A 26696-nucleotide genomic window follows, 5' to 3' on the forward strand; every position below is an offset into this window, starting at 1 on the left:
TACTTGGTGTGGGCTGGTAAATTTTAGTGCTTTAGAGGTAACCCTGCAAGGCTACCTCTTACTGTGGAGTGCACATGAAACATTCTGAAATGTATGCCCATGGAGCATATAATTTGCTACTCCATGGCAGGTAGACATTAAAATTCACTTATAGGGTGGGGATAGTGTTAGGGGAAATCAGATTTTACAGCTGTAGGATGAAAGGGCAAACTTTGATAAGCATTAAAGAAAAAAAAAACCCATTAGAGTATACAGAGTAGTAGTTCTTAACTCTAGGAACAGCATTAAGCTATAGTGAAAACTGCTCAGAAATAGCCAGAAGTACGAGCTTGTTGGCATTTGTATTTCAGTAACAGGTATGTATATTTTACCAGCTATTTAAAGTCAGAACGGGAAAGAATTTGAGTGGAATGTGTTTATAGTAGTGTCTGAAGAGTGTCACCTTACCATTCTGCAACACTATCCGTTTGTTACTGAAAAAGCTCAAGAATTGTATCGAGTCTTAAACTCTCAAAATACACCATTGGAAAAACTTGACAGGCCCGGTAGTACCAGGTGAGCCTGAGGTAACCAGATATATAAGCTTGTCAGCTATCTCTGCCTAGAGTTTAATGAAGTTTTCATCAGGTTGAACTTTAAAAGAATAAGTATAGCTAACTACAGGAGGCAATATTAGCAGGCAGAGGGCATGACTCTTCCTACCTTGGATAGTGATTAAACAACATTTTGACATGGAATTATTTAATTTAAAATTTTGAAAAAGAAGGAAAGTTATTGGATTTTAAAAAATTAGGAAAGGACTTGCTTAACATGATAATTTCAGATTATACTTAGGTGTTTTAAGTAAAATATTAGCGTTCCCCCTTTTACCCCTCGATTCCCACTCCTCAGGAATAAGCACTGTCAGTAGTTGTGTATCTTTTCAAAGCTTGTTCTTTGTAGATATGTCATTAACAGGCTGTAATGCTCTAGTAGTATTAATTATGTTATAATTCATTGTGATATTTATAGCCTTCATTTTTTGAGTATAGTAATTGGAGTGACAGATATTTTCATTTATATAAGTGTATGGAGCCTCTAGGATACATCTGTTGTTACTGTCACTGAAGGGAATTATGTTGATGACTGAATTCTTGATATAGAAATTGGCACACTGAGAGGACCTTTCTCATTCCAAACAGGGAAAAGCTTCATTACATGGAAAAAGAACAATATATTGCTGTATTTTTATCCTCAGTCGTATTTTTTTGGTGGAAATCTTAAATGTTTATACATTTACTATTTAGCCATGTAAATAATTCCTGGGACCACTCCACTAATTTTTAATAGAAGCATTCTGTATACAATTTTGCTATCCCTTTTCAAGAGAAGCAGCAATAATTTTTGCTGGTGTTTGGGGCAGTAGGTAAGTAATATAACCTGATCCTCCACCTCATCGTGGAGGTGGAGGTACTACCTAATTGTGGAATTATGAGATAATGAAGACCCGAAACAAGATAAGAGTACAAATGAGAAGTAATTATGAAAGAAGAGAATAGATTTAGATTGTTGACTGAATATTGGGATTTCCTGAGGAATTGAGGAAGGAACAGATTTTAGTAGATGGAACATTAGTGAACAGGAATCAGGAATTTTGAATTCTGGTGAGGGTTCGAAACTACATTACAGCCTCTTTGGACCGTGGTATATCTAAGTGTTAGATTGGGGCAAGAATTAGATTTAGGAACTTTCAACCTATAGCAGTAGAAAGTTTTTTTTTTTATTTAAAAAATAAGTCAAATCTTAATTTGTTAATTAGATAGATGTAGAGCTGTTTGGGGGAGAGGGAATCCTCTAATTGTTCCAAAGAATCCTTAGGGCCTAAGGAGCAGGGTTTTAAAATTAATGAAATGAATGACCCCTTTGTAGACCTACTTCTGAAGTTTTTGCACAAGGATGTTTTTGGTTCACAGTCCACTTGGGCAGTCTTGATATCTGCTTGAAAAAGGTCTTGTGGATACTTTGCAAGGTAGATGATTAAAATATTTATACTAATACATGTGTCCACGGTTGAAAATAAGACCAAAAGAAAGATGATCCCTTTAAGGCAGAATCTATCAGATAGCACAAAGATAATATCCTATGCAAAATGGACTTGGTAAACTAATTTTTATTGCAACGTTTGTCAGCTTCTTTGTGAGAAAGAGCTACCTGTCATGTGTCCTGAGTTTTGAAATCCAGGAATATGCACTCGATAGGAGAAAACAGAGGTGTGCTGTTGAGACCCTGCTTGGAAAAGGATTGAAAGTACTATTACGTTTCATCGCTTGGTGGGAAGAAAATCTTAGGGGTAGCAACCACCTTGAAGATCTGCCAGTAAGAACTGGAGATCTACTATTAAGTTCCAGTTTACTAGTAAGGAATGCCAGCTTAAAACAGTAAGTCACAGTTAGTAATGTCAAATACTTTTTAAACTCACAGGCCCACACAGAAGTTCCATAGAGGTAAGTTAGATAATTGGGGATGGTGGTGTAGTGATAAAAGCCTGAACTGGTAACGGTGATGAGAAAGAAGTATAATAGAACATGCTGTGTGACAGTCATTCTGAGATAAAATGTTTTTGAATTAAATAATGTATGTAAGATAGTTCTAATTGTCCATAGTAAACAAAACATTGTTATTAGTGAGGTAGTATTTGAGCTCTGGAATTATAACTGCCAGGGTGTGCATCCTGCCTCTGCACATCTGTAGAGTGACAGTACAACCTTAAGGGGTAGTGAATTAAATTATATAATATACTTTGCACTATGCCTGACATATATGAATGATCAATAAAGCTTAGCTGCTGTTATAATAATTTGGTTTCAGAGACGTTCAGTTATGCGTTCAGTAATCTTTTTGGAATGTTCTTTAAAAAAAAAATAATAACAGTTAGAAAATGTCCTACTCCCTGCGCCTTCCCCACAGATGTTTTTCTTAAAGGTTATCTTTTCAAAGAAAGAGATTTCTAGGCTGTATGTTTTTGATTCTAGGAGGTTTACAGGGAATCTGAACTTCCCTCTTTTTTAGAATTGATGATGGGTAGCATCATTACCTAATTTGAAAAAGAATGGGAAAGTTGCATTCTAACTGTAAACTAAAATTTCAAATTAGAAATCTGTTTTCCACTCAATTTTTATTTCTTTGCCTATTATTATTAATGGATGCATAGCAAGAAAACAAACTGACATTAGGGATTTGATTTTTTTTTTTTAATAAAAAGTAACTTCTACGAAATCTCTGGTAAATTCAAATATGCCATAGCCTGGTCTCCTAGAATTTATGATTCTCTTGATATTCAGAAAGATGGCTCTGATATGAAAAACTCCCCTAGTCAAAGAAAGATGGTTTTATTATACTGTTCATTAAAGTACTCATAATTACTAGTACATTTTAAGTTGTTAATAGGATGAAATTTAATGAAAGGGTTTTAAGCTTAATCTTTGGTTAATGAGAATTGTGTTTCTCAGCATTCTTTTAACAAATATTATTGAGTATAATATGTATAGCAAGGAATTGTGGGGATACAAAATTAGAGACATATCCTGGTTTCTAGATGATTTATAATTTGTTAAAATATACTCTTTCTCACAAACACATTATTGCCTCATGCATCTTCATGGATTTATAGAATACTGTATTTCAATTAATTGAGCATTTATAATATGTAGATTTACAGAATATTAGAGCAGAAAGGACCTTAGAAATCATCTGTTCCAATCTTCTAATTATACACACAAGGGAACTGAGGTTTCATATTTTAATATAAATATTATATAGAGTGTTACATATAACCCATGTTATTAAGTGGAACGATTTCTATACAATATTTCATTAAAAAAATTTATTTATTTATTTATTGCTGCGTTGGGTCTTCGTTGTGGTGCGCGGGCTTCTCTTGTGGAGCATGGGCTCTAGGCTTGCGGGCTCAGTAGTTGTGGCACACAGGCTTAGTTGCTCTGTGTCATGTTGCATCTTCCCGGACCAGGGCTCGAACCTGTGTCCCCTGCATTGGCAGGAGGATTCTTAAACACTGCTCCACCAGGGAAGACGCTCTACACATTCTTATGCTTTTTTTAAAGTCACAATTTAAATTGATATGTCTAGCATTTTATTACCATGCAGTTTGGCATTCATTTTTGAAACACTATCAGAGAGTACCTGATAACACATTCTAGAGAGTCAATCTTGGCCTATTCTGTAGCAGGGTTTATAATTTTGCTAGATATGATAATACTTTCAGACTAGTAAGTATAGAGCTACCTTTTTCAAATACTAGGGTTCATTGATCTTCGTATACTGTCTTTTGAAATCAAGGCAGTAGGGTTTGATTATATACTGCATACTTTACAGTAAGGCAAGAGATTCTGGTTAATGGGAAAATTATCTGAACCACGGGTGGCATAGCTACCAAATAATGGTTGGAGAATGGAGTTGAGGATTTATCAGTTTTGATAGAGGAAAAAAAAAAAAACTAAGGAATTTGGAGGTGCTTTTGTAGGACTAGATACATTTAAATTTGAGGCATAGCTATTTAACAATCAAAGGGGTTCTTAGAAAATTATTGCTTAAAGTTTTTGGGAAAAGTTTGTAAATCACAAATATACTGTGTTTAGAACTGGAAGTTAATTGACCTAGAGTTTTACTCTGGGATAACTCCACTCTAATTGCTTGATCTTACACAGCACAACCTCCAGGTTTCCCGAAGTAGGGTGATCATAATTCTGTTTGTGCCTATTGCAACAAAATTATTCATAACATCCCTTTCCTTCTTAAAAGTGTTCTCGTTTTGATGATAAATTATGTGGTTACTTTACCCATAAATGTAATATCTGCCCTCGAGTACTTAATGTGATGAACACATATGAAACTTCCTCCTGTACTGGGTAAGATTCTTTTCCTTAAGCTGGGAGATTTCTGTTCAGTGGAGTTAGGAGGGCATTAATAAAGATAGCCTAGTGGAGATCAGGGTGATCTCAAGGTTTAAGACGATTTATAGGCTAGAAAAGAGCCCTGTGTTTTCTGTGCTTGCATCAGAAACACAACATAGGTGGATGTTACTTAGCTTGTCTGGGCAAAACTGAATTCTCATTGCTCAAAGGTAGTTGTGCACTTATGTATCATTAAAAATTTTAGGGCTTCGCTGGTGGCACAGTGGTTGAGAGTCCGCCTGCCGATGCAGGGGACACGGGTTCGTGCCCCGGTCTGGGAAGATCCCACATGCCACGGAGCGGCTGGGCCCGTGAGCCATGGCCTCTGAGCCTGTGCATGCAGAGCCTGTGCTCCGCAACGGGAGAGGCCACAACAGTGAGAGGCCCACATACTGCAAAAAAAAAAAAAATTATCTGCAGTCAGATACACTCAATCCCAAGGGCAAATAAATCTGTGTACATAGTTATAAGTATTTTCAGTTAGTATATTTAATTTTTTAAATAGACTTTATTTTTTAGAGTGCTTTTAGGTTTATAGCAAAATTGAGCAGAAAGTAGAGTTCCCACATATCCCCTGCCCACACGCACACTTACAGCCTCCGCCACTAATACCATCCCTACCAGAGTGGTACATTAGATACAATTGATGAACCTACGTTGACACATCATTATCACCCAAAGTCCGTAGTTTACGTTAGAGCTCATTCTTGGTGTTGTACCTTCTACAGGTTTTGACAAATGTATAATGCCATATATCCACCATTATTACTAGAGAATAGTTTCACTGCCCTAAACATTCTTTGAGGTCCACCTATTCATCCCACCTCCCCCTTAGCCCCTGGCAACCAGTGATCTTTTTGCCATTTCCATAGTTTGCCTTTCCCAGAATGTCATATAGTTGGAATCATATAGTATGTAGCCTTTTTTAGATTTGCTTTGTGCATTTAAGGTTCCTCCATGTCTTTCCCTGGCTTAATAGCCCATTTCTTTTTAGCACTGAATAATATTCCATTGTCTGGAAGTATATTTAATTTTAAGAAAGTGTTATTGATAGGCTGTTTCTCGATAGGCTTACTAAATTTACCACAAGAAGGATCTTAGTTCTTTTTAACAACAGATTGAATGTGTGTTAAACTGTTAAGTTTTATAAAAATTTCAGGTGCTGCCCTTTATTAATTTGGCCACTGACCACACCACCAGAGAATTGTCTGTAATGTCTTTTTTAAACTCTTTCCTATGAAGCCAGGCTTTTCAAGAGAAGAGTGGTGGAATCATCAGCACTATGGGGAAGTCTTGCTTCTGAACCATCTTTTGTTTTCTCACTCTTCTCTCCCCCTTCCCCAACACACACACACACACACACACACACACACACACACACACGCACGCACGCACACACAAACAGAATTGCTTTAGGACCTCTTTGATTCTGTGCAGTTCTATCTCCATTCTTTTTTTTTTTTTTATTTTTTTTATTTTTTATTTTTTTTGTGGTACGCGGGCCTCTCACTGTTGTGGCCTCTCCCATTGCGGAGCACAGGCTCCGGATGCGCAGGCTCAGCGGCCATGGCTCACAGGCCCAGCCGCTCCGTGGCATGTGGGATCTTCCCGGACCGGGGCACGAACCCGCGTCCCCTGCATCGGCAGGCGGACTCTCAACCACTGCGCCACCAGGGAAGCCCTATCTCCATTCTTTAATAGAATTATAATTTTAAGGAGTTAGTGATTGTAGTGTGCTGCACATTCAGATGGAGGGGTCCTGACTTTTCATAGCCAGAAATTATTAATTAATTAATTACATTTAAGTGGTGACAAAAATATCTGTAACTTTAACTACAAAAAACTTTCCTGGCCCAGTGAGGCGCATTGACTGCAGTTGTGGAAAGTGTTAGGAGACCATGCTTTGGCTTTGGACACACCTGGATTCCAGTCCAGACTCTTTCACTATTAGCTTATAACTGTGGGAAAAGTACTCAACTTTTTTGGGCCTTAGTTTCCACATCTTGAAGGGGATTATAATGGCACCTATGTCATGTTGTGAGGATTAAATGAGATCATGTAAAAGTGCTTATTAGTACATCGTCTAACACATAACACATACTTAGAAAATGTTACCTGTTGATATACATGTCTAATGATAAGTAATACTAGTAATAGCTGTCAAAGAGAGCACAGATAGATGTCTGTTAGTGTTTAAGGGATTTTTACTTTTGTTTTTAGGTGAGTTTGCGTAAATATATATCATATAATTTACTAATTCAAAGGACATTTTCAACTTGGTCCTCTTGTCCTGTATGCAAGTAGAAAACTGAACTAAATCAGATCAGCATTCCTTCTTCCTTAGGAGTGTCTTGTCCAGGGGTTGCAGTGTCAGTTTGAGTGACTTTCTTGGTTCTCTGCAGTGGGGAATTGTGTTCAGACTGTTTCTCGGCTACCTTTGAATTTTGGTGCGTTGGGATTTGTGATTATATTGGAATTGGATGGGTTCTTGGTGTTTCTGGACATACTTGCAGGCATTCCTTTTATGTTAGCGTGGTTAGTATATTGGATGAACAGGCTTAAATCTAAGCTTGTTTTGAAGTGCAATTCAGAAGAAGGGAGAAAAAATACAGAACAGATCCACTAGCAGCATATTTCTAGAGCATAATCAAGCACATAATCACAGCATTCGAGAGGACATAAACTCCCCCAGTTCACAGAGAATGTGAGAATAAGCATTTGTGATTTCCACTTAATGATCAAGAATATGATTAAAACAGAGTAATACTTTTTACTGCTCTCTAGGGATTTACTGATAACCAGTTTTCTTTAGTGATTGAACCAGTAGTAAAATGAACAAAACCAGCTTCCTTCTCTCTGTATATTAGTTGGCATTGACTTTGACAGGTGGGCAGGTGGCAGTTTGTAAGACTAAAACATAGCTTCTTGGGTACCCCTTTATCTGGAAGTGAGCTCAGCTTTTCTTGCAGGGGCTTGGTGTCTCCCTGCTGGAATTCTGAAACTTCCCCTGCATCTGAGAATGATATCTTTTTAGCTTCTTGGGGCCTCTCATAGCTAGTTCCTTTCAAGGAACTGACATGGCATCTCAAAAGGTAGTTTAGAGTAGCATTTGAAGGCAGAACAGTTAATCTAAGGCTGTTAAGTACTGTTTCCTGTCCTTCCCAGACTCTGAATCTTTTATGAATTGAAAGACTAGTATGAATTTGGAGTTCTTGACTTCTACTTGAGTAAGTGTAGTACCTCCCTTAGGGTTCTGAGGTCCCTGGTGTAGAGTTTATCTCCAAAGGCAAATACTTCTATGGATATAAACAGAAAAATTTCCACTTAGCAACCTGCATTTTCAGCCAGCCCCATTATATCCTTGGCTTTTGGTCTGTAGGAAAACTTCCATTGAATTCATACCTCTCCTGTGAAATATTCTCAACCTGATGTTGGTAGATACTGGCCCCACTCTGCTCATTGCAGAGGATCTGGCTTGGTCCCAAGAGTGACTCAGAGTACCCTCTTTTAGCTTCTCACCTGTACTTTAGATACTGAATTACCTTAGCCTGAATTGGTAAAAATGCGGAATGAACCCTTGGTGGTGGAGTAAATGGGTGAGAGAGAGTATGCTTGCACTGTGATATGGACCCCACTCCAAGTTCTTCCAGTAAGTCTGGATTTTTTTTTCACTCTCTTTTTGCCATTGCCACCTTGTCTTATGGAAGTGTAACCTCAAGCAAATTATGGGCCGTTGGAAGTAGGCATCAACTTTTAGTTCCTGGGCAGTGCCTGGCAATGTTGTTGAAGCCTAGCCTTCACCATAGAGTTTAGTTTAATTCATCATTGTACAGTTCTCATTCTTTTTGATCTGGCCTCTAGAAGCCAGGCAACTAAATTATGTGAAGAGAGCCTGTCAAATGCCATGGTTATTTTTTTGTTTTGTTTTGTTTTTATTTTTGTTTTTATCCCATGGTTATTTTTAAGACTGACTTTTCAGAAGATTTTTCTAGTTGTATAAATTTATGGGATTATGGAGGGCATAGTCCCTCCAGACACTGGCAATGAGTTGAGTTACTGTTACTGTTGGTTTTACTCCTGAGCTGACCCCCATAGTATTTCTTACTCTGAAGTACAGATTGTCTTGCTCTGCTGTGCCTGAGGGTCTGCATTCAGGTAGAGGCTGCTTCACAGACAATTGGGTTGTTTGCCATGGGCCCAGGGAAGAAGAGGATGTGGGGAAAGTCTAACCTGAATTCAGGATAGGATCCTGCATGAGAGAAATTTGCTAGCCTTTCAGTTGAAATTTGGACTCTGACTCCCAAAAGAAGGTGTCAGTAGGTCAGTTAACACTTCTTGTTGTGACCCATAAAAGACATTGCATCTCTAACGGAGTGTTCACCCATCCAAAAGAGAGATCCTGACTTGCATATAACCTGTTGCCACTTGCGGTTATCTTTCATCACTTGCCTGAGTTTGGAAAGGTAATGGTTTGTGCTCTGAGGAAAGAGATTTCCCCGAGACCTGAGGCTTTCTCATTCCAACTGGCTGGGCCCATTGCTAAAACGCTTTCCAGTGGGCTTGCTTCTGCCTGGCCAGCACCTGGGCTGCCCCAGCTTGTAATTAGCCTGCCTTTGCTTCATAAGCTTCCCAGGGTGGTTCTTCTTCTAAAAGCTTGTATGAAATGCTGTTTACTGTCTCTTTATAGTTTAAAAATGAATCCTTTTTGTTCTTTGCAGCTCATTTGCTTTTTTCTTTTCTTTTCTTTTCTTTCCTTTAAATTACTATTAACACCTGTTGATTCTTTTTTTTTTTCTGATTGGCCTGTCACTGCATTCCTGCTCCCCCTCCCTCTAGCTGGGTTTGTCAAGTCGCCCATGTCAGAAACTAAGCTCACTGGGGACGCCTTTGAGCTGTACTGTGACGTGGTCGGGAGCCCCACGCCAGAGATCCAGTGGTGGTACGCAGAAGTCAACCGGGCAGAGTCTTTCAGACAGCTGTGGGACGGTGCTCGGAAGCGCCGTGTCACCGTAAACACCGCCTACGGGTCAAACGGCGTGAGTGTGCTGAGAATAACCCGGCTCACCTTGGAGGACTCTGGGACTTACGAGTGCAGGGCCAGCAACGACCCCAAGAGGAATGACTTGAGGCAAAACCCTTCCATAACATGGATTCGAGCCCAGGCCACCATAAGCGTCCTTCAGAGTGAGTCCAGCACCCTACAGTAGTAGTACTGTAGTCACTAGAGGTGGCCCGATGACCCTTCCCTTCTGCTTCCTTTCCCTCTTCCCCAGTATGATCACTCACCCCACCCCTTGTCTTCGTTTTTTCAAACCCACGATCCTTCTGGTTGTAGTGTATGAAAATATTTGTGGCAAATTTTATTTTTCTTCTTTGCTGTCCTCTTTACCTCCCTTATCCCCCAACCCTTCTCTGTGTCTTTCTCCTCAGGAACAAAGAACTTGGGGAAATCTGTGATTGTCCAAAATCATCTGCATTGGGAAGAGGTGGGGAGGGAGAACTGGGGAGGCTAACAACAAGAAAAAAAAAAAAAAAAACACTTAAAACTCACAAAACCAGGCAGTCAAACCAGGATAGTGTTGAATTGTTTCTTTCCCTCTACTTTAATTTTGTAGTAGGTTTTCTGCTATCCTTTTGCTGATTTATCCTTTGGTGCCTTTCTATTTTTATTTCTCTCCCCAGTCTAACTACTTTTTATTTCTTCTGTTCATCTGTTTGAAGCTCTCTGAGTAGCTGCCTTCACCTCTATGGTTTTAAGTTTGTGTCTGCCCAGCCTCTTCCCTCACTGTGACTTAGTGTCATCCTGTTCTGTGATGGGAATGTTGCCATGAGTGTGGTGTGGTGATGTGTTTTGGTTGTTGGGTGGCATGTAAGCTTGGATATTTCCATAGCTCTAGCTCTTTTTCTTTTCTAAAACAGTGGCATGTGCTTCTCTGATAACAGCCCTCCACTGCAGCAGTATTACTCCTCACTGGTCCTGCCCAGCTAGTCTCCTATTCTCTTAAAAGCAGCAGCCTGAGATTTCCTCCTTATGTCTTGCTGTTAGGAGCCAGGTGACTCTAAGCTGCAAAGTATTTTTTAAAACCCCATCATGCTGTTTCAAAGTCAGAGTTGGATCTGTTGACAGATAGTTTGACTCTGATGACTGACTGTTGGCACAGCAGTCACTGCCACACTATCATTCCAGAGGCTGGCAACCCCAGAAATAGTCTGGAAGCCATTCACACTGGCCTTTCTTGTGTCTTAAAAAAGGAAACTAAATTCCAACCCTGTTCCTCTGTGTGGTAACAGTGAGCTGAGCAGTTGGCTCAGAATCCTTCCCTTCATCTGTAGTAGCAGGTACAAGTAAAACATCAGACACAGGAGCTTTTGTGGCCACCTCTTTCTGGATAGTGTCTTGCTGCTTGTGTGGTGGGAAGGAGAGGGAGGGAGAAGCCACCACAGAGCCAGTGCTTCTGGCCAGAAAGAGTTCTAGCCCATATCTGTCCTTATTATAGTTGAGGAAGCATTCTCCATTTAATGGAAAGATCTTCTGGGTTTTTCACCTTCTTGTCAAGGACTCAGTAGGAGTCCCTAGAGCCAGTTCAGGCTTAAAGAACTGATTGATTTAGAGAGTAAATAAAAATAGTAAATTACATTTATGAGGATATTGGTAATAACACAGGAGGTAATCTGACATGGGCCTTGAATCTATATATTTCTATGGAAAATAGCAAGTTACTTGTCTGTTCTTTATAGCAACTCAGAAGATGCCTATGAAGAGGACTTAGAGTAGAGTTAGAGGCTGCTGCAGTTGGCACTGTTGAATTAGAGAACCTGCTTCTGGAAAGGGAAAAAGAAAACCTTGTCTATGTGAAAATGGGGAACATTAACCCAGTGATTTTTCTTTTATTTAACGATTTTTTCCCTTGCACGCCTCCTTCTCCTGCCCCCTTGCTCCTTTCCTTGTAAAAGCAGAATTACCCAAACGGCCACAAAGCTCTGCAGAAGTTTGTAGGCATGGACTGGGCTGGGCATTTGGTACTTGTACTTGCAGGAGCCTGACTCAGGTAGACTCATAGTTAAAAGGTCATGCCTTGGGTCTAGAAGAAGATGCGGCTTTGGGGTACCTACCTCTCAATCTCGAGAGTATACAGCAGTCTCCCAGTTTACTTAGAAATAAGCTTCCTAACTTTGGGGTGTCTGCATGTGGTTGAAACAAACCCTGGCTAGTTCAGACTCTCCCCAGACCTCCCCGTCAATCAGTTGACACTAGTTAACTGTTTTAGAGAGCCAGGCTTCTTTTTTTTTTCAACACCCTGAACGCCACTCTAATTGGATTTTTTTATGATTTCAGCGCCCTCAAGGACATTTGTCTCCAAGGGGAAGTTGAAATTTTCTATCTAAGAATGACCTCCTGGGCTTCCCTGGTGGCGCAGTGGTTGAGAGTCCGCCTGCCGTTGCAGGGGACACGGGTTCGTGCCCCGGTCCGGGAAGATCCCACATGCTGTGGAGCGGCTAGGCCCGTGAGCCGTGGCCGCTGAGCCTGTGCGTCCGGAGCCTGTGCTCCGCAACGGGAGAGGCCACAACAGTGAGAGGCCCCCGTACCGCAAAAAAAAAAAATGACCTCCTGGCAGTAATGTAAGGCAGGAAGAGAAGCGTGCCCAGTTTTTAGGTTCTCTCTCTGTCCATAGCATGTTCTACATATGAATGATGGCTAGGGTAAGTAAGGGTCTCCTAACCAGTGCTTCTAAATAGGAGTAAGTGGCAGGTAAGAATTTTTCAGCTTCTCCTAAATGTTCATCTCTCTTGGACTATCATGGGCAATGCTCGACCACCAGTGTTCGATCAGAAATAAAACCCCCCCACCTTCATCCTGGTGCAGAATGCAGATGTGGCACCGAGGCCAAGGAGCTTGGTCTAGCACTGGTTTCCGTATACGGCAATTACAGGAGGAAGGTTACCCCACCCCACAGCCCTCCTATGGTGCAGAATCATATTTAAACCTATTAAAATTATTGACTTGCTCCCAGCTGACTCTCTCCTGGATCTTAAGGGAAAAAGTGCTTTCCTTTGCCTTCTGAGAATTCTTGGCAGAAAGTCTACCAGGTTGCTTTCATCACCTTCTTAATCTCACTGAGCTGCAGTGGTCATTTGCATCACCACAGGTAAGAGTAGCATTTGCTTTGGCCTCCTTGTAATTTAAGCATCTGGAAGCTCTTGGCCTCAGAGTTTACCCTTTCTCAGTGCAGTCTGAGAGGAAGAACCAGAAGGCGAGTCCCAAATGGGACAGAAAATAAAATTGAATAATAAAAATTCAGTAAAAACCTAAAAGTGTGTTTGGGTTTTAATGTTGCCTTTATATTTTTTTAATTTCTGTGGAGTACTGGTTCTCTCTTTTTATCGCTTTTGTTTTTGCTTGGTTTTGATTTTCCTGAAATTGTGGTGCTTTCTGCCGATGGTGTGTGTGCGCCTTCCATTGCAGGGTTTGCAGCTGTTCTGCTCGACTTAAGGCCCAGGGATTTGGCTTCTGTCCAGTGTGTTTTGGAAACCATGGGACACCACTGCGCTAATGTTTACATGCATCTGCTTCTGTCTTAGTAGCTGCTATGCCTCCATTATCTGTACATAGAGACCCTGTTTGATGTTACGGATAAGGACCAGTGCTGAATGAAAGATAACCACTATCCTTTTGCCAGAGTTGGAAAATAATGAGAACGAATTTACTTGAGCAAACTTGAGGATTTGCTTTATTTATCACAAGTTTCTTTGACGATATGAACTCTACAATGTTACACTGATTAGGAGGTGCTTGGGCATTACATTTTTCAAGTGTCCCATGACGTCTCCGTCCTCTCCTGCTTCCTGCACAATGAACAAAGCTTAGTTCCAGTGAAGGGAGAGAGTTTTGTCTTCAAGAGTTAAGAGTCAGCACTATACTTTATAAAATGTTGTCAGGGAGCTGCTACAGACTTGTAGACAGGAAGTAGCCAGGTTCAGGGAAATGGGAAGTTAGTCAAGGATTTCTGAGAAAGAATTGGAAAAAAAGTAAAAGAGCAAATACCTCTGATTGTGGATTGGAAAAGATGGCTAGTTTAGACTTTACCTGAAAATGTTTGACCAAGAGTAGAAAAAGAACTAACCATGGGAAATGATTAAAGATAAATAACGACAAAAGACAATAAACAAACTTCAAGACTTTAATATAGTGATGGAATTCAAAGTGCTTTATGAACCTTCCAGTAACGGTATTGATATAGTGTGCCTTAAAAAATTTCTGCTCAATGTGTTATAATATTTGACTCAAATAGGTTATTTTTGTAGATACCAAATGAGTGATCCCACGTTATCTAAGCCCAGGTAGAACCAGAAGATGAAGTATATAACTTGCCCTAGGGTGGAAGGTGTATGGGGATGTTTTTGGGTTGGAGGAGGAGGGATAAAGAATTCGGTCAGATGTGTTTTCTAGGCCCAGCTTTGTCACTAATGATAATTATGGCCTTTCACAAGTCATTGTACCTTTCTAGCTCTTAAAGAGTGGGATTCATTGAACTCTTAAGGGCCTTTCAGCTCTAAAATTCTAGGAGCCCATCATACCAACATATACCACATTCTAGTTATGATTATCTTAGAATGGAAAGTGTTTTAAAGTGCAATTCTGAAAAAATTTTGTCTTTGGAGTAAAATATGGGCTGGAGAGAAGAACTTATGGTTCCTTAACAGTTTTCTCTCGGCAAAATTTGGAAAATGCAATAGACTTTCAATAGGAAATTTGCTTTTAGGATCTACATTGTCTTTTTCTGCATAATTAATGGCCAGGCTGTTTTGCCATAGATTTATCAGATTTAAATGTGGGAAAAGCCATATATGCCTAATTATAACTATTACTGTTTCAAGGCAGGAAGTTTATTAGTTATCTAAATGATATTGCCTATTGCCTTTGTCTTCAGAGCTGCAAAGTGGAGCCTGATTTTCTAATTGAAGCCGAATTGGTTGGTGGTTCTTATCTCATAAAATGGTGGTATTCAAAAGCGTACTGTTGCCAGTGCAAGCATCCGTAATACTCCCATTCTTTTCACGTCTAGGCCAACTGGTCTTCAGGCTGTTGTCTGCGCTAGTGGTCATTTGCTTATAATCATTGTTTTTCCTTTCTTGACTTCCTCCAAAGTGGCAAAGTGAAATTCCTCATGTGGTCCTGTCTGCCCTCCCTCTTCTAGTCTCCCCAACCTACCCCATCCAACTCTCAGGCCAGGGCTGCAGAGCATGGAACTGTGGCTCCCTATCATTGTGCACTCTTATTACAGAGCCAAGGATTGTCACCAGTGAAGAAGTCATTATTCGAGAAAGCCCTGCGCCCCCTGTCACCCTGCAGTGTAACCTCACCTCCAACTCTCACACCCTTACATACAGCTACTGGACAAAGAATGGGGTAGAACTGACTGCCACTCGTAAGAATGCCAGCAACATGGAATACAGGTGAGAGGGGCTAGCAACTCCTGGGAAGATGGGAGGGAACATGGTTGAGTTCACTTGACATTCATAATCTGTAATTATGCTATGTGGGAGAGACATGGTCCTCCCCTGGAGACTCTAATCCAGTATATCTGGGGTGAGGCCCAGGAATCTAGAAAGGATTTCTAATGAGTGGCCAGGTTTGAGAGCCGTAGAAGATCCCTTCACTATGATGATAGAGCAACTGAGGGCATCGGGAGTGATTTGCTTAGGGTAACAATGCTAGTCAATAAAAAAGCCACAATTAGAATGCAGGTCTCTTGACTAAATCCAGTGGTTTGAGGAATCAGATTGAAATCTGATCTAGGACTCTTAGAGCAATATCACCCTAAGTGATATTTCCACTGAGTAGATTTCCTAGTGAATTACCTTTTAGGAGTGTTTATTATGACCATAACCTGATCAGGACCAGTGGATACAGAGCTCATTACTGATCTGGAAAAGGATGGTAGCCTGGAAATACCCTTTAATGAAAGGGGGATATTTGCTGGCAGAAGTTACCCAGCACCTGAAGATTTGGTACTTTTTTGGAATATCTAGAACACCTGGTACCTCACCTTTCAGAATAGTTTGTTCCTAGTTGAAAAGGGTCAGCTAATCCTATTTGGCAGGATGATGCAGTGCAAAGAAAGAGTGCACTGGAGTGAGACCAGGAAAACCTGTGTACCTAGTAGTAGCAAGGACATTCTGCAGTATTTTGCAGAATTGAAATCATTTCATACCCCTTATTTAATTGACCCACATTAATTTGTGGATCCTCCTTTTTTTTGGATAAGAAAACTGAGACTCAAAGAGTAATAATGCTTGACTGCTTTCAAGGCCACATACTGTACCTAATAAGTTGCAGAACCAAGGCTAGGTTCCAGGTCTTCTGACTTTCTAGAATCTAGGTCATTGGTTTTTTTTCATTTTTTATTGTTTGTTTGTTTGTTCTTCTGCTGTATTATACCATTTCGTGGCAAGGTAGTTAATCTCTCTCCACTGTAGTTTCTTTTGATATAAAATTGGAAATATAGCCTCAGCTATATCCTCATAGTTTGGAAAAGGTTAATCAAATAGAGATGCTGAGTGGAATAAAAGGCATCTATTCTTGGTCTGTCTATTAGTTTTACAAGTTTGTTTTTTTATAATACCTCTTTCAAGGTACCACACGTCCAGTCTTGTTTCTCTTGGGTCTTTACTATGTTACCCCCCAAAGCTTTGAACTGTAACTTTATGTAAAGTTTGAACCTAACTTTATAGAACGACTCTTTTTTTTTTTTTTAATTGGAGTATAATTGCTTTACATTGTTGTGTTAGTTTCTGCTGTACAATGAAGTGAGTCAGTTATATGTATACATATATCCCCTCCCATCTTGGACCTCCTCCTCCCACCCCCCAGTTCCTACCCATCTAGGTCATCACAGAGCACTGAGCTGAGCTCCCTGTGCTATACCACAGGTTCCCACTAGCTATCTATTTTAGACATGGTAGTGTATTTTTCCTCAGCCTATTTGAAGCTCTCCGGGGGGTGTTCTGCATTGTCAGAGTTTTTCAGGGAATCTGTAGAGTAACAACTCACATTTTGTAGAGTAACAACTGATAAGTCCCTTGGGCCACCTAATAAGTTGGCCATGGAGCCAGTGTCAGACCCTGCTTCTGCTTAGCCTGTAGGGGACATATTTGATTTGCTTTAGTTACTTCCCAATAGCTAGTCAAAGGAAATGTTGTGGGGAGATTTTGAGCCCATAGGCATGGCCCCAAGTTTGGGAGTCATCTCTCAAGGAACTTACTGTAGTCAAGTCTAAGCCCTAAAGATATTGCTGCTGCTGCTGCTGCTCCTCCTAACTCTGGAACATTGCTAAGAGCAGCTAATTGGTGTCTGTTTCCCTATTGGGAGCATATTGATATAAGAATAGGCATTTGGTTCAAATTGAGAAGACTGTTGACAGCTCCTCTTAGAATCTTATGCTGCCGTGGGTATGCTGAGACAGTCCTGTGGGTGGGCTATGTCTCTCCTCATCCATACTCTCTTCAAGTCTTTTTTGGGATGAACAGTAAGATGAGTAAGTGCATTTGGCCAGTGTTTGAGGTCAGGCGTTTTTCTCAGACATTAGTGCAGTGGAGATTTAACCATTGCAAGTATTATATTTTAACCATTGAGCAAAAGAGTAGGAGCGGGGGCTTTCCTGGTGGCGCAGTGGTTGAGAATCCGCCTGCCGATGCAGGGGACACGGGTTTGTGCGCCGGTCCGGGAAGATCCCATGTGGAGCGGAGCGGCTGGGCCCGTGAGCCATGGTCACTGAACCTGCGCGTCCGGAGCCTGTGCTCTGCAACGGGAGAGGCCACAACAGTGAGAGGCCCGCGTACCGCAAAAAAAAAAAAAAGAGTAGGAGTGAAATAATGTTTATTTTCTCATCTGGAAGCTGATGTTTCTCTGTTTTCTGTAATTACACACCAGCCTTTCTGCACGTTTCGGGGGATGTGTCTAGGCCAGCATGAACTGAGCTGATATGAAGCTGACCTTCAGGGCCAAGAAAGCTTGTGTAGGATCACCCTATAGGATTCAGAGGAAGTACTGTTCTCTTCATACATACTTCTTGCAGTCCTTTCACTCTGCTTAACTTGGTCTAAGTTTGTGTTCATTCATGTGTTTATTCATTTTTCTACTGTATTCCAGGCACCAGGGTATGTGCTGGGTATACAATTGTGTACCAAATAAACAGTGCCTATCTACATAGAACTTGGCCTGTAGGGAAAAACAGACATTCATCAAGCAATCACATAAATAAATAATTACATATTGTGATAAGGGTCGTGAAGAATTACAGTGTAGTATGAGAGAGAATGTCAGGGAGAGGGATGTCACTTAGATTGGGGGGTCGAAGTGACATGTAAGCCAAGACCAATGGAAAAGGACTTAAGAGGCTAAGAGTGATGGGACGAGCATGCTATATAAAGGAGCATCTTGTGTCAGGGTTTTGAGGTAGGAACAAGTTCAGCACATTGAAAAACTGAAAAGAGACCTGTAGGGCTAGAAAGTGGCTGAGATGACACTAGGGAGGGGCCAGATCATGCAGGGCCCTTGAGTTCTAGCTGCACCTAAAAGTCTTGAGAACTGAGCTGCATCTCTGTGGCTGATGCTCTGATGGCAGATTTTTCCCCCCAATATTCCTATGTCCTGTTAGTAGACTTATTGAAAGGCATGCTACTAAAATGCAGGGTAGGAAGAACACTACTACTAAAAGTCTTCAGGAAAGCGCAGAAAAAGATTTGCTTTTTTTCTGCTCTTATTTATTTGACTGGAACCACCAGGTGAGCAAGAACTTTTTGGTGATGGCTCCATCTTCTGTATCTAAGTGTAGATTATAGTAGTTTGTACAGCCCTCTCTTTTGATTACTTGCTTTGTAGTTTATTTCTCCCAATAGACTGGAGCATCTTAATGTTAGGGACCTGTATTCCTGACACCCAGTAAGAAGTAAATTATTAATACACAGAGGGAGGTTTTTGCTTTCAGTTAGGAGGAGGTGAGTTGCATGTCAGGGCACGACTTGGAGAGCAGGGTCCCTGGTTGCCCCTTTGATTCTCCTTTTGTTGTGTATTTTGACTGTTCCCAGCTTCCTTACTTGATTTTTCTTCTCATCTCTGCAGGATCAATAAACCGAGAGCTGAGGATTCAGGCGAATACCACTGTGTATATCACTTTCTCAGTGCTCCTAAAGCAAATGCCACCATTGAAGTAAAAGGTACAAACCAACAGAGGCTGCGGTGTGAGCCTCTCACTCTGCTTCTGAGACACTGACTTGGTCTGGGCTTCCAGTCTTTGAGCTTTTCTTGTTTTCATAATGGGAGGCAATATAATATTATGGATAGGACTGAAGGGTCAGGAGCTCAACTGCCCGGGTTTAAATCCAAATCCCATCATTCACTGTGTGACCGTGGCGAGTTATTAACTTCTCTATGCTTCTGTTGCCTCATTTGTAAAACCTAACACGTGGCACATGGGTAGGTTAGAGGAATTAAATAAGTTAATATAGTAGGTTGAACCATATGAAATTTGTTTTTGTAGTTCAAAAAATGTTTCAATTTTGGTAGCTTCATAATGGTTCATCCTTAGGTAAAGCTCTTAGAATAGAGCCTTTGAAGTAGTATTATGTAGGTATCTCCAGTGGGCCAGGATTTGGCAAAGTACAGTGTGCAGGGTGAATATAAACTCTTTGTAAGGTAATTCATTAGAATTGTAATAAAAACTCTGGGTGCCCGGCATCTTAAAGATGAGATTGTAGCTGAAGGTTGCAAGAAAGGCCAATAGAACTGTGAGAGTCAGAGCTGACTAACATTTAACCCAGCTTTCCTGTGTTATTTCAAAGAAGCAGTTGAGATCCAGAAAAGTGAAACCACTAGCTCTCTGTCACACAGTGAGTTTGTGGCAGAGCTAGCATAGAACCCAGGTCTTGACTCCCATCCCTATGTTTTTCCATTTTATAAAATGGCCATGGGGAGGCAGGGCTACTGTTTGAGGTCGGACTGAAGAGGTGAGGATCTTTTTTAGTCCTTTTCATTTTGCTTAGGAAGGACAAACTTGTTCTCTAAATCTATAGGGTGATCCCTAGAAGGTGGAAGGATAAATTTAGGAAATGGGAATGGCATATATAGCAGGTATTCAGATTTTCCTTAAAATATTTGGAAGACTAAAAATTCAGACTCAAGAAAATCTTAGACACAGTCAAAGTTTCTATTATATGTTGTTACTAAAGGAAAGTAGTGTCTTGGTGACACTTGCCCTAACTTGTGTCCTTGTTGACATAAGGACGGCCAGTGCCTCCTCTAGTGGCCAGATTCGATTCTAAATACCTGAAGGGGTGGAGTCACAGTGGCATGGTTACAGTCCACACAGGCCAGAGAACCTAGGATTTGATTAACTCCGTGGCTTTTCTTGTAGAGATCTGGGTTTATCACTGTTTTTGAAGAGTGCCATATTTATTCAACATGAGGATGAAAGTGTGATAAAGCATTTTCTCTTAAGCCAGCCAAGGGCCCTGGATGAGCTGAGCTACGTGGGGAGACGTTTCACTCCTTCATATGAGATCTGAGGCCCTGCAACATTCCAGGCTAAGCTTTTGGCACAAAGTTCAAGTGCAGAGGGAATGGGATGGGTGAGGGAGGGAGAGTGTCTAGTGTCTAGTTAATCGAGGTCTCCAAGCCTAAAGGATAATTACATATAATTCGAAGTCTTGACTGACTCTAATCATATTGATCAAGCGTTAATGATTTCTAAGCAGCACTTTCAGGAGTAGAAAGAGAGTTATTTTTCCATTGGTTTGTCTGCTCAAGAAGGTGAAGTTCCGATGGCCCCAAAGGCATCTTTCCTCACATTCTCTTTAGCAAATAAGAAGTGGTCTGGAGGCTGCAGTCAGGAGTGTCTTCCGAGGAAGATACAACAGGCACAGTATCTCACCATAGTGAAGGCATGTACTGTGCTCTGTTGCATTTGTACTGTACAATAACCCTGTGAGGTGGATTGGACAGGTGGTATTAATATCCTCATTTTAAAGAAGTAGACCTTAAGAGAATTCTGTTTTATATAATCCTAAAACATATTCTGTGACTAGCTTGGGCAGATACGTTAGTCTGTCAAGAAAATTCATATGGAATTCTAGTCTTTCTTCCTTCTCTCCCCTGACACCTGGATAGAGAACAGCTGAAAACTTAATGTCTTTTAGGTTAGAGATAGTTTGGTCTGGTAAAGACTGAACACTTGGCTTTTCTAGTGTAAGTTTAGGAGGGTTTGCCATAGGCCCAGGATCACATTCTAAGCTAGCTCCCGATTATGGTTGGGGTAGAAAACTGCCTTGAATTTACAGCGGTATATGTGTTGTTCCCACAGCATTTTCATGTAAACTCTTGTTTCCTCAGTTCCTCTAGGGTGGGGTAAGAGACAGTTATCTTTTTATAGCTATAATGATTTAAAAACTCTGCTGAGTAATAGAGAGGCAAGAGGTGGTTGTACTCAAGAACAGAGAAATTCAGGGGATTCAGGAACATAAGTGATCTCTGCCAGAAGGAGTCTCTGAGAGTCTCCATTTGTGGTTTTAACTAAATCGACATTTCAAGGCAATATAATTCAGACCATACATACATATTTCTTTAGCACTTATTCTACACTCAGCCCTTTTCTTCCCCATCTGGCTTTCCCTGCAGTTGAAAACTTCCCTGGGGTGTTGTTTGGGCTCAGCACTGTGGGGAGTGAAGGACTTAGACTAGCCAGAGACTGGGCATTATATGTCAAATGACTAAATCTTGAGTTACTTGTTATGTACAAAAGAAAAGAAGGCTGAAGGAATCAGAGGGAGGGACACATATCTGGGAACAGACCTGAGGTGGAAGTGCTTTTCCACCTTAGCCTGTAGATCCCCGTCAAGAAAGGAATTTTGAGGGTGGTCGTATATACATGTGGTAGGGAAGGCCTTGCACCTGAAGTAAGGTTGGTTTGTTTTTTCTTTCTCTTTTTTTAAAGGACAAGAATGAGGCACAGTATAAACAGGAAGATACTATTACTGTTGAGGATTACATTTCTTAGGTATTTGGCAGGTGACCTGAGCAGATGCTGGGGGAGGAAGATGGAGCAGGTCTGGCCAGGGGGAGAGGAAACAGCAATGACTAGACCTTGTGGGACCTCGGTCCTATAACCAGCCTCTCCAGGGATCTGCTTAGATAACTCTGGGGAGGCTTCTCTTTCCTTTTTGACTCCTCAGAGGTTGTGTCTTCTGGAGACTCCACACCTTACCATACAGCATTTGTGAAAGAATAGGTGTTGAATTTTCTATCCCTGTAATTATTCAACTTTTCTAGCCCTTAGTCCCTCCCTCTTCCTTTTCTAAAATTAAAAAATGTGCTCACAAAAACAAGTTAAAGTTTTCTATGTAATGGACAAATTTGAAAAGAAAATACCTCTCATGACTCCCAGACCCTATCCTCACCCTTCAATCATTTTGGTGACTCCAGTAAACAAGGAGTTTGAGTTTTATTGCTGTTTTTAGAAAAGGATTTTGGTGGTCAGCAAGTCCTCTGCGACAGACATGCCATTGCCGCTTGTGAAAGGTACATCCCAGCCCCAGGAAGGTTTGGGTCTGGTGTTTTATTAGGGCCATCATTATGTCTCCCTGCTCATTGGGCATTTCAATTGAATTTCAGTCTTTTGGTGGCTATGAGAGCCAAGATTGATCTTGTTTTTCTTCTCCCTACTTATTAGCTTTCTTGCTATTTGAATATTATGACTAAATGTTAGGATTTCTAGAAGTGACCTTGCCCTGCATCCCTGTTTCCTACTCTGTTGCACGGCCTTACAACTGATATATCAAAGTTCAGACTGGCTGAGGCGGACTGTATAGTGATGGTGACAGATATCATTATTAGGAGTAATAATACACCTCTCACGTTTGTACAGCACTTTTCAGCATGCAGAGTGTTTTTGTGCTCATTTATTCGTTTGACGGGCAGCTAGTTTGACAGGTGGAGATGCTTAGAGGTTGTGACATAGTTTAAATTCGAGCTGATGTCAAAGCTGGTTCTGTCTCAGAATTGCCCTGACTTGAAAAGTCTCTGAAAGCATAACAGTAATATCTTGAAGCTGCTTGAACGTTTTGAACATGAACCATAGCCCAAATAACCATACCTGTTCCTTCTTTTCCTCTCTTCAGGGTGCTACTCTGACCTACCTTAATAAGAATAAGAACAGCTAACGTTACTGTGTGCTTATTACTATGTGCCAGGCACATTACTTGTCCCTTTCCTCTCCTGTAGTCTTCACAACTCTGAGGTAAATGCCATTATTATCTCCACTTTCCAGGTGAGAAAATTGAGGCTCCAAGGGAATTGAATGATTTGCTCAGTGTGACATAGTCAACCAGTGGGGCCAGAGCTCTCACCCAAGCACCCTAGTACCAGAGCCCATGTTCCTAAGCACTAAGCCACACCGCTGTGTTCAGCATATAACAGTGTAAAGGTCTTGGACTGACAGAAGAAATGGGTTCTAATCCTGGCCCTGCCATTATAAACTTGCTGTGGCCCTGACCAGTCACTTTCCTTCGTTGGGCCTCAGATTCCCCAAGTGTATGATGAAGTAAGATGAGATAGATGATCTTGAAGGTTTTGTAAGGCTCTAAAGGTCTGTGGTTCCCTTATGTGAACACAGATGAGAAGTTGGGTTAGTGAAGGAAACGATTTCTAAGCTTCTTTTCCTAGTAATAGTGACTGTCAGGTTCTTAACTTTGAGACTGTCACCTCAGTGCCCCCCACACCTCCACGCGTTCATCTCCCTGTCTTATGAGACACTCCCTGTAGTCCCCTGATCTCAAACACTGATGCTAGGAAAAGTGTTAGAGCAGTGGTTCTCAAACTTGATTTAAGGTATATGAAATGTGGCCTAGGCATCAGGCTTATTAAAAGCACTCCAGATGATTATAGTGTACAGCCAAGGTTAGAATCATTCTTAGTGGAGACTTCAGTGCCTCTTACTCAGTGGTTTCACCTGCAGGAGAGGGAAAAGCCTCTTCCGCAGAAGGCAGCACAAGTCCCAGACTGCTCTAGTCTTTACAACCACTGATTAATCTATTCTGTATAATTATTGAGCCAAAAAGCCAACATCTTCCTTTTTCTAAAAAATATTTATTTATTTATTTGGTTGTGGCACGTGGGCTCCTTAGTTGTGGCAAGAGAACTCTTTGTTACAGCCAGCATGCATATGGAATCTAGTTCCCCGACCAGGGATGGAACCCAGGCCCCCTGCATTGGGAGCACAGAGTCTTAACCACTGCACCACCAGGGAAGTCCCCCAACATCTTTCTTGCTTCCATCTCAGCCAGTCTCATATTGTTTCTTGGGCTTGGCCCTTGGCTAGCAGTAAATCTTAACTCTCCCTCTGCCTTCAGCCAAGCCTCTATTTTTGCCTATAGAAAATATGAGGTGTCTCTGGGATTTGATAGGTTGCATGAAGGAAGCAAAGAGACCATCTCTACATTATCAGTGTGTTGTATGGTGAGACGTTGTGCAATATCTTTAAGGATGGAGTTTCTTTGAAAATGAGTTGCAAGATTATGAATTTGCTTTGAAAAGTGAGCACTAAATAAGCAGTCCAGGTAAGAGGCCCCATACCTTGATCCTGTCTCAGCTCTGTTGTGTTAACTTTATTTAACATCATCTTCAGCTGAACATGCCTCCGTTGCCTAAGCTGGCACTTTCTACAGCCACCAGCCTGGCAGAGAAGCTGGATGCTTCTCTCTAAATGCCTGCAAGTTAGGCAGCAGAGGGTACTGAGGAACATGCCTTTGTCCTCAGCCAAAGGCCTAGATAATGACATTGGGTCAGGTGTTGGTGGGTAACTTAAGACTGTTTTGGAACCCCGGTGTTGCCATTTATTAGGATACTGGAAGGGTCTATCCATTAACTCATGGGATTAGAGTATGTAGCTAACAAGGCCAGATCATGAGTTAATTCCCAAATGGGTGTGTGGTCTCTTCTAAGGATCTCTGTTACTTCTTTGCTACCCAGTCTGTGCCTCCCTGAGAAGGTAAAGGGAATTAAGCAGTATTTGCTCTGTCCGACTCCTCAGACCTACCTACAGACCAACAGGACCTAGTTAAGTAGGTCCTTATTAAGTGGCAAGCCCACATAAGGTGAGGCACCATAATCAGTATAAATAGGCCTTTAATCAGTATAATTTGTCAGCATCTGACCTGAGTAAACCTTATTAGAGCCACAAACAAAAGTCCTGTTTATATTAGCAAATAGGGAGAAAACACATAATAATCAGCATCTTTTTGATTTCTTAGAACTCATAATGCCTGTCTTAGCCTAACCTTTCCTTTCCCTAACTAATAATGCAATTTAAATGTTTATTTTTGACCCTGGGCTCCAATCTTGTGCTAGATTGATACAGAGATGTAAATTAATCCTCGTAAGACCTCTATGAAGTGTGGGTATTTTATTCCCATTTTACAAAAGTAAATATTGAAACCCAAAGGATTTTAAATGACCCACCTTAGGTTACTCAGTGAGTAATAGAGTCTCAGTAGAGCCAAATTTCTCTAACTTAAGTCTAAAACTCTTTACATTATAGTATATGAAGTAGCTGAACTCTGACAGATAGATCAGTCCCACCTTAGGTCTAGAGCGTTCTAGTACATCTACAAGCAAAGATAACATTTGGGCAGTTTGCTGTGCAGTTACCAGTAATGCGTATTGTATATTTTTATTGTTTATGGACTCTGTTTTAGTTTGGTTATTTCCCCTTCTATATGGTAAAGTTCAAAAAACATGGCCTCTGGAGTCAGATAGCCCTGAATTTGGATTCTGGCTATACCAGAATTTACTAGCGGCATAATTTTAGATGTTAAATAACTTTACCAAACTTTACCAAACTTGAGTTTTCTTATTTATAAAAATTGGGTAATGTCTGCCTCATTGGGTGGTTATATTTGTTACCTGTTGCTGCACAACAAATTGCCTTAAAACAGCAAATACTTATTACCTCATAGTGTCTGTGGGTCAGGAATTGGGGAGCAGATCAGTGGGGTGGTTCTGGCTCAGGGTCTCTCCAGTTGGCTGGGGCTAGATGGCTGCCTCGGGCTGTGGCGGAAGGCCTTAATTCCTCACTACGTGGGCTTCTTCATAGGCTGTTTGAGTGTCTTCCTAGCATGGCAGCTCCCCTCTCCCAGAGCGTGTGTTCCGAGAGAGAGAGTGAGAGCGAGAGAGAGAGCGAGAGGGAAGGAGGGCAAGGGAAGCCATTTTGTATTTTGTGAACTATTTGCACACCTTTATTTTTACATATAGATATATTTTGTCTATATATTGATTCATGTTCTATATATGAAAAATATATAAAATACATATTTTATAAATATATAAAATGTATGCTATATTTTATTCTTTAGAATCAAGTCACTAAGTCCAGCCCACACTCAAGAGGAGGGAAATTAGGCTCTACCTCTTAAAGGGAAGAATATCAAAGAATTTGTGTACTATTTAAGAGGTGGACTCTGAGCCCTAAGGGGCCCCCCTCTCTGACCACTGCTGACATGTGCTCTGAGAGCCTAGTTACCTTTCTTGCTGTGGGTCTGCTGTGTTGCTCAGCTGGTGGGGCAGGAACAGGCTTTCTGATTGAGCAGCAACCATAAAGGACAGAGAGAAGTAAAAAACTTTATTGACCCAGAGGCTAAAGTGATGGTTGTTATAATCATTCCTTATCAGGTTAGAGTGATGTGACTTGGGTTAATCTT

The 26696-nt window shown here is 41.0% G+C and overlaps 1 protein-coding gene across 3 annotated transcripts in view; it reads left to right on the forward strand.

The window, feature by feature from the left end:
* The window catches only part of NPTN (neuroplastin), a 56233-nt gene that overhangs the window by 14464 nt on the left and 15073 nt on the right, over window positions 1-26696 (forward strand). For 2 of the 3 annotated variants that reach the window (XR_007475800.1, XM_004276280.4), the window contains exons 2-4: window positions 9786-10133; window positions 15233-15404; window positions 19072-19166. Coding sequence is in view for 2 of the 3 variants with exons in the window: in XM_004276280.4 (XP_004276328.1) it covers window positions 9786-10133; window positions 15233-15404; window positions 19072-19166 (615 nt within the window). In the remaining variant the exon portion in view is untranslated. The remainder of the gene's footprint in view (window positions 1-9785; window positions 10134-15232; window positions 15405-19071; window positions 19167-26696) is intronic. The other variant, XM_004276281.3, reaches the window with a different exon arrangement.

This window comes from Orcinus orca, chromosome 2, assembly GCF_937001465.1.
Source record: "Orcinus orca chromosome 2, mOrcOrc1.1, whole genome shotgun sequence".
Classification (NCBI taxonomy): domain Eukaryota; kingdom Metazoa; phylum Chordata; class Mammalia; order Artiodactyla; family Delphinidae; genus Orcinus; species Orcinus orca.